Genomic DNA, 8,582 nt, shown 5'->3' with positions numbered 1-8,582 from the left:
CTGAAGTAGAATGGCTTTGAAGCCACTGATCGATGCAGAGCAGGCCTTTTTCAAATAAATTCTAATTCTAAGGTATTTTTGATTAAACTTAGTTGATCCTAATCTCAGAAATGTACAGTATGGGTTATATCCAATAATTTCCCAATGTGCCTCAGCTTGAATGTGCTCATTGAAACAGTGTTTGGAGGGATGGATCGGTTCCAGCTCCTCTCACACCCTCACGTCGTATAATGTGTCAACAGAAGATTAATGGACGGGCTGATTTTGGACATGACGATAGAAAATTAACAACAGTGTGTGAGGCGTCTCCCAACATACACTAAATAAACAGCCGCAGCTCGCTTTCTTTCAGCTCATTGTTTCACCGTTTAGCTTCGACTCTGCCGTCGCACCGTTCTCACGCCGGCATCTTCAGCTGCGGCAGACACCTGTTCTGCATTCAAAGGCTCTAAAAAACCCACTGTACACCATCTGCTGACACAGTCTGACACACAGAGAATGTGGCAGCTGCACATCTTTACATTTCACTCGGGATGTGGTGGGGAACAAGCAAGGAATAAAAAAAAAAAAAAAAAAGAGCACAGGCTTTAATGCAAGGAGACAAACCAGGGCTCAATGCATCAACTCAAGACCTGATGGCACTTTGGGGCCAATAAGGGCAGCAAGCTTGTCTCTATACATACTCCGATTGAAGGTCTGAGCATAGAAACGACTGGTGACTATATTTTATAAACACAGAGAGACAAGCTTCCATGTTCACGGAAGTCCATGTATAATTAGAGATTTATTCAGTGCACCGTAAAACTAGAGAAGAAAAAGTACCCGTGGCCTTGGTCTCTTTAAGCTGATATGATACCTTAACCTGAGCGTCACACAATATTCACCCAGTCCTTTCAAACAGCTTCTATAGAAATGAGGCCCAATTTCTCTTGGAGTCCTGTGCTTATTTGTTGTATTCCATAGACAATTGTAGGGATTTTCCTTTCAACCATTCATCTTCTGGAGGATCAACACCAAGGGTATCAAACATAAGGGCCGTGGGCCAAAACCAGAACACAACAGGCTCTAATCTGGCACAACCCATTAAAAAAATATATATGCAAATTTCAAATAAAACATTGATGTTTTGAAAACAAATTTCTTAAGTGTGGCGGACACAACACGAGACCTGAGCTGAGCCACTGACAGTGGATCTGCTCCAGGGAACATGGTGCCTATTGACAATAACAGTGCACAGTAACAGTTTTGTTATATTCAACCTCTGAGACCCCGCTTCAGGTTTTGCGTTTACATGGCAACGCTGAAAAAGATGTCGTTCTCGCGTTGGGCCACTAGTAGGTGCTGTTGTTTGTTTTTGTAATGAAACCACGCACTGATGAGATTAATGTGGACAGACACACAGTTAGATTGTTTTTACAGTGACTGTCAAAATAAAATCACCAAGTCCCAGGAGGACATGGACTGGGAGTCATGACACTCTGGAGGAAACGTTGTTCTTTTTGTGATCTCCTGAAATGTAGCTAATGAGATAGGTGTGGTATCATCTCACAGATAAACTCTAAACAGATCGATGCTGCATCACGTGTAGCGCTCGTTGCCTGACCTGTACAGATCGTGGATTTGGCCTTTCTGGTAGCATCTCAGCAGCTGGCCCAGCAGCACTTGGTGCTTCCCGTACAGGCTCAGGTAGTTGGAGACGGGGATGGGCTCCAGGGAGAAGCAGGTGAGCATCTCCACCATCTCATGCACATCAAGGTGCAAACAGAAGTAATTCCCCGTTTGGACCTGTCCAGTCACGATTCCGTTGTTCTGTTTGTACGTGTGACATCATGAGCAAGAAAAATTTTGGTAAGTTACTTCAGCCTGTTAATATGTGACGTTACTGTGGTGTCTGTAGCTTCCAGCCACATGTCATCTCGTTCTAATTCAAAGGTTGATGCATCAAAAACAGACTGAGATACACATGTTTTGAAATTAAAGAAATGTCTCTGCTTTAAAAGGAGAAGAAGAACACATTAGTGTTGGATGTGCTTGATGTTGTATGTGAAGCTACCAGAAATCAACAGAACAGCTTGTGGCAGTGAATGAATTCAATAAAGGAAACAGTGACATGTGATAGAAACATACGTCTTTTACAGGGAGTCCAGTGAGGTTGGTCTCCACTGGCTTTGTAGCATGTAGGTAGTTAAACCCTCCGGGAAGCTTACCACCTAGAGAAGAAGTCAAAACACACCACACAAGTTACTCATTTTGTTTGGTGACATGGGGAACTAGATAATTAGCACAAGATGTATCTGACCCAAAAGTGGGAATGTTTCTCTTTTCCTCAACTGTTACTAATATAATGTACAATGAAGAAGAAATACTCGAGGCACATCTAAGGAAAACGAAAAGAAAGATATCAACAAGAAATACCATGAATTTGTAAAACTCTTCCAATTTTAGCAAACAGGAAGTTTAAAGAGCTGAGGAATAAGAAATTAAAGTGAGCCCCTTAACATCTGTGATCTTTGGAAACTCCCACAATCAATGTTAAGTACAACTGCTACAATCAACATAGCCAATGAGCGAGCTCTGCTGTACACCGAGTCCGGGCAGCACCAGCATCAGGTCCCACGCTGCAGCAGAAGAGGAGCTGTTAGAGGTGGTTCATGGTAACGCATAGCCTTTGTGGATCATTTACAGAAGGAGTGTAAAGTAGACTTGATGACATTGAATAAAGTACTCTTATTAGTACTCAGTATCGGCAAGTTGCACATCAACACATATGCTGGTGTAAATAACTTGAGTGTGTATTGCCAATGCAGATATGAAAGAGGAATTAGAATTCTAAAATGATGCATTTGAAGCACTTGACAGGTCTGCTGTAGTTTAGCAAGTTGATTATATGGGCCCTTCCTGAGTGAACAAACTTGAAAAACAGCCCTGTTTCAGAATACTGAAACCAGTTGTGTCTCCACATTGTGCCATCGCAGAAATGACAAAGTACTACAAAACCGTGAGCATCCGCCCACACTGTCAAAACAGAACCAATGGCAATGAACTCAGATAACAACCGGTGACGTGAAGCTCTGTTCTCCCCCTGCATTGAAATCCTCCTGAAAAGTTCACATGTTTCATCTCAGTGAGAAGGGCGAAGCCGAGTGCCTGTTGTGTTTACGTAACCTGTGGAGTGGCCTTGGGTGATCAGTGAATGTGCCGCGGCACAATGCTGCATTGTTACGTCCCGCTGTGGTTTGAGTGTCCGACACAATAACATGGGTTGTGTGAGTGTGTTTCACTACAGCCTGATGAAAACGTCTCGACAGTGTAAATTCTCTCAGATAAAAGCAGATGAAAACATAAATATCAGGCGGAAGGACACAGAAGAAGAGCATGGCGGACACACACTGAAAATGTATGTGACCCATCGTACCTCTGCTAAGGAATTCTGTCTTTTAACTGAACAAGTTTTGTTTGGTCCAAGGAATGTGATTGACTTCCAGTTTTCCTTAGACTACATTTATCGGAACATTTCCAATCAAATATCCTGTATTAATATGGATGGATTGGTCCTAGTATGTGTATGTGTCTGTATTTACAGTGAACTGGGATGGATCTTCATCAATAAAGTAAGACTTGACTTCAACCACAGTCTGCGTCACCTTGGACCTTGGCCTGTTTGTAGCGCGGTACCAGACGATCCATTTCAGGCGTCAGCTTGACCTGGGGCTCCAGCGTTGGATCGAAGAGGGGCAGCAAAGACGCCGCCAGCTCCTGACCCACTTCCTTGGAGTTGAAGTTGGCATGTGACCACTCATCCGAGTAGTAGCGTAGAGAAAATCTGGTGAGAGGCCCGGCACCGTAAATGGCAGAATCGTTGGTATGGAAAGTTGAGTCGATCACCAGCCTGGCATCAAAGACCAGGAAAGAATTGTTGATGCTCTTGAAGATGTCATCGTCAACGCCTCTGTTGGAGAGGTTGATAAACACCTGAGAAAGGAAAATGTTCGCTTCAGTTTTCCCATAATCCAACATATTCCTGTTTGCCCTGTAAACAGTCTTTCCTGCTTATACTTCCTAACAAAGAGTAAAAGTACTGACCATATTTGTTAAGTATGAGCTACAGGCAGGCAGATGCATCCTGGGACCAAAAGTCAAATAACACAAATTGGGCTCCTTTGAAATATATTCGTTTTCATCATGTAAAATCTGCGCCACAACCAAAGGAACATGTAACGTAGGGATGTCGAGATTGGATCAGTGGATATGGACTGATAGTAGCCATTTTGATTCATCAGGTCTCTTCTCTTGGCATCCGTTCGTCTTTGGGAGACGATGGTGGAGCTCAGATGAAGGTCTGTCTGCACCTTCGCGAATGGCCGGTCAGTCCGATGCGCGAGTGGCAATCTCTGCCGCAGACGAACTGTGAGGCCTGCTGAGGTCGTCGCTGTCGCTCCTTCCTCCTGGCCCGTTGCTCAGCCAGGCCTTGGTTTCTCTCCTGCTCCGCCGACTGTACACCTGACCTTGCAGCAAGGCGCCAGGCCGAACGGTCCTCCGCACTCTGCTCCCAAGCGTTGACGTTGATGCTGCATGCTTTCATGTCCTTCTTACAGACATCCTTGAAGCGCTGGCGTGGCCGACCTGCCAAGCGAGAGCCCTGTGCCAGCTCGCCATACAGAAGGTCTTTGGGAATGCGGCCTGGGTCCGTTCTTCTGACGCGGCCAAGCCATCGAAGAGAATGCTGAACATGCTGTTCATGTTGGCGTGTTTCAAGACCTCTGTGTTTGGCACCTTGTCCTGCCACTTGATGTGCAGGATTCATGTGAGGCACCTCAGGTGGAAGCTGTTCAGCCTTTTCTCATGCCTGGTATAGGCGGTCCATGAGGAGTGTGCTGAGCACGCAAGTCTGGTAGACGCACAGTTTTGTCTTCTCCATGAGGCTCGAGTTGTTCCAGACTCTGTGACTTAGTCTAGCCATAACTGCTGCTGCCTTTGCAATCCTGCAATGGAGAGTGAGTTGGAGACGGTCGAGCCAAGGTATGTGAAGCTCTCCACGACGTCCAGGTATTAAATTTAGCTGATCACCTCACCAATCTGTATGTCAGCTGCCGTCCACTGAGCCCCATTTGTGACTGGCTGGAACAGGATGAATAGCAACCACGCCGTAAGCAGCATTAGCGATCCGTTTTACTGAATAATGCTGTAGTTTATTATAGTTTGTATTTTAGTCAAACTTTTACTTTTAGGTGAGATTCATGTTTCGAATTTTAATTTCTTGTCACAATTAAGGTGAAGATGTATGGCAGTTTAAGTGGATCAGAGAGTCCAAAAAATAATTCTCTTTTTGATGAGAAACTGATTTTGTTTCTTTTATTGAGACTCAATAAAGTTGGAATATTTTATACATCATTCTGTGAAGAATATTGACTCTATAAGTGATTTTTACAATGATTCTAATAAAGCAATGTTCCTCCAAAGAACTTTTACCGTTAAGACAACTTAGTTGCTAATATAATATATGATAAGTATATTCGTAAAATAGCAATAGCAATGTAAGTATTGGATCGGGAAAGTATTGGCCGATACTCAAATCTGAAAAATTGCATCAGTACAGGGGAACACAAAGTGTTCTATAGGTTCTACAGGGTTCGGGTTGAGCTTACTGGTCCGGCCCGCTCAAGAGGAAACTGTGCTGAATGTAGAACATGAACTAAAATTTGTCCCTCCTGGAATAAATCCTCAGATCATGAAGACATTGAAGGTAGCACAATAGTTCTATATTTAGCTCTTTAGTCAAAACATTGAGAGCATCACTCAGGCCTGACACATGGCTGGAACATATTTCTTCCCTGAAAACAAAACCAGACTTTTTTCTCTAATACAATGTAAAACACAGTGAGTAAATGAAATGGCCAGGCTGGATGATCGTGTTGTGGCTAAAAATAATGGGAATACCAGAACTGGGTCAAAACTTAACAATCATTTTGTGCCTCCAGGAGGGAAATTAACACAAAACCAATGGAAAGAAAATAGTGAATACATTCCATCTCCTCCAGTCACGTTGGCGAGTAACACACCATTGTGTTTGGAAAAATTAAATCATCTTCCACTCACTCCGCATTGCAGATGGAGCGGCTCAGCGCTGGTGGTGAATGACACCGACGTGAGGGGGTCCGAGGTTCTGCCGTCGTTCATCCGAGCCAACACGCAGTCAGCGTGGATGTGGACGCCGGCGCTCTCCAGGCCCGCCGCCACGGCCTTGTCCACCTCGGAGTCCGTGAAGCAAGAGACGCCGGGCTCGGGAGGCGGGAGGACGAGGTGGATCCGAGACCCACCGACGCCGAGACTCAGCAAAGCCTGGACAGTGGTGTAGACGTCGACGCTGTGTCCGTACACAATGGCATTTTCTGGAGAGAGGCAAAGAGACGCAGAGTTTAGAAAATGAGTTCTTATATATAGTGATATTGTTTCTTTTGACTTTTTGTTCAAACATCAGTTTTCATCATACATATCAAATTCAAAGCTTTTGGTAAAAATGCGTGGTTGTTCTCAAATACAATAACAACACGAGAACAACACCCGGCAGACTGCATACCTTCGCCAACGCCACCATGTCACCATGGAAACCAATGGATTGAAAGGTTATTTGATCCACCACACCACTCCTTTCTTTATTTGTCATGGTTGTTTGAAATACTTCATGTTATCACTGTTTGACATCAATGTACACACGTGAGCCCCCCTGACCTTTGACCCCCCCCCCCAACCGCTAAACAGGGTGATGACATCACTGCATCATGTCGCACATCAGAATAGACAGTTTCACTTCATTTGACTGAGGAGATATCAAACACTTTTCTTGTTTGCGAGCCAAAAAGTGAGGATACACTTTGGACAGGAAGCCACACAACCACACACACTCACACTCACAACAATGGGAGATTTAATAGCATCATTTAACCAGCACATGGTGCAGCAGTGGTTCGTGTTCTTACCTCACAATGACAAAGTTATGGGTTGAAATACCACCTGGGGTTGTTGTCAGTTATTAACTTTTCCAACAATATATCTTGTCAGGGTAACATGATGCCAGTGTTATCTTTAACACTGCCTTTTAACACCCACACCAGTGTAATGGCAACGTGACATCCAGTAGCTCCAGCTGAACGCTGAGGTGAAAACCTTACTGAAGGCTAGGGATGCTGCATTCAGGGCAGGAGAGGCACCAGCACTCAAAGAGGCAAGGAAAGAGCTGAATGCAGGCATCGCGAGGGCCAAAGCCACATACTCCCAAAAGATTGAGGGTCACTTCACCACCAACGACCCACGGCGCATGTGGAAGGGCATCAAGTGCATCACAGACTACAACACCAGGAATGCACAATGCCCAAGTGACCCCTCCCTGCCAGACACACTCAACAATTTCTACGCCCGATTCGAGGACCCGGACACCCCCCCCCCCCAGCACTAGACTCACACCACCGCCTGGTGACACACCCCTCACTGTGACCACAGCAGATGTGAGGAAGACCCTACAGGGAATTAACCCCCGCAAAGCTGCTGGCCCGGACAACATCCCGGGGCGGGTACTGAAGGACTGTGCACACCAGCTGTCCGAGGTGCTGGCAGACATCTTCAACACCTCACTCTCACTGTCATCTGTCCCCACCTGCCTAAAGACTGCCACAATTGTCCCCGTCCCCAAATGCTCCACAGTGACAGGCCTAAACGACTACCGGCCGGTCGCCCTAACCCCGGTAGTCATGAAGTGCTTCGAGAGGCTGGTCATGACTCAGATCAAGGACTCCATCGACGTCACTGTGGACCCCCACCAATACGCATATAGGAAAAACCGCTCCACCGATGACGCCATCTCATCGGTGGTCCACACAACCCTCACCCATCTGGAGAGCAAAAACTCCTATGTCCGTCTGCTCTTCCTGGACTTCTCCTCAGCCTTCAACACCATCATCCCGCAGACCCTGGTGCAGAAGCTCCACTCCCTTGGACTGAGCCCCACACTGGGGAACTGGATCCTGGACTTCCTGACCAACAGACCACAAACTGTCAGGATCAACGACACTGTCTCCTCCCCCATCATCCTCAGCACCGGCTCACCTCAGGGCTGTGTGCTGAGCCCCCTCCTGTTCACTCTGCTGACATATGACTGCACGGCAATACACCCCAGCTGTCATATAGTGAAGTTTGCGGACGACACAGCAGTAGTGGGACGCATCACAAATAACGATGAGTCCAAATACAGAGAGGAGGTGGAACACCTGATGCAGTGGTGCAGTGGAAACAACCTCTGCATCAACGGGGAAAAGACCAAGGAGATGGTGGTGGACTTCAGGAGGGTCAGGTGCCCCCCCGCTCCCCTGCACATCGGAGGAGCAGCTGTGGAAGTGGTTTCCAGCTACAAGTACCTGGGGGTACACTTGTCCAAGGACCTCACCTGGAGCGCCAACACTTCCCGTCTGGTCAAGAAGGCCCACCAACGCCTCTACTTCCTCAGGAAGTTGCGGAGGGCGGGTCTGGGAGGCTCCGTCCTGAGGAGCTTCTACCACTGTGCGGTGGAGAGCGTCCTCTGCAGCTGCATC

The 8,582-nt window shown here is 46.4% G+C and overlaps 1 protein-coding gene across 1 annotated transcript in view; it reads right to left on the bottom strand.

The window, feature by feature from the left end:
• Window positions 1-8,582, bottom strand: part of cfap61 (cilia and flagella associated protein 61) — a gene marked incomplete at both ends in the record, with an annotated part of 59,333 nt that overhangs the window by 4,681 nt on the left and 46,070 nt on the right. The window contains 4 exons of the mRNA XM_080514454.1: window positions 1,604-1,809; window positions 2,128-2,210; window positions 3,645-3,972; window positions 6,097-6,389. Coding sequence (XP_080370580.1) covers window positions 1,604-1,809; window positions 2,128-2,210; window positions 3,645-3,972; window positions 6,097-6,389 — 910 coding nt within the window. The remainder of the gene's footprint in view (window positions 1-1,603; window positions 1,810-2,127; window positions 2,211-3,644; window positions 3,973-6,096; window positions 6,390-8,582) is intronic.

Source organism: Blennius ocellaris (assembly GCF_963422515.1).
Source record: "Blennius ocellaris genome assembly, chromosome: 18".
Classification (NCBI taxonomy): domain Eukaryota; kingdom Metazoa; phylum Chordata; class Actinopteri; order Blenniiformes; family Blenniidae; genus Blennius; species Blennius ocellaris.
This window is presented reverse-complemented; position numbering and strand designations above follow the sequence as displayed.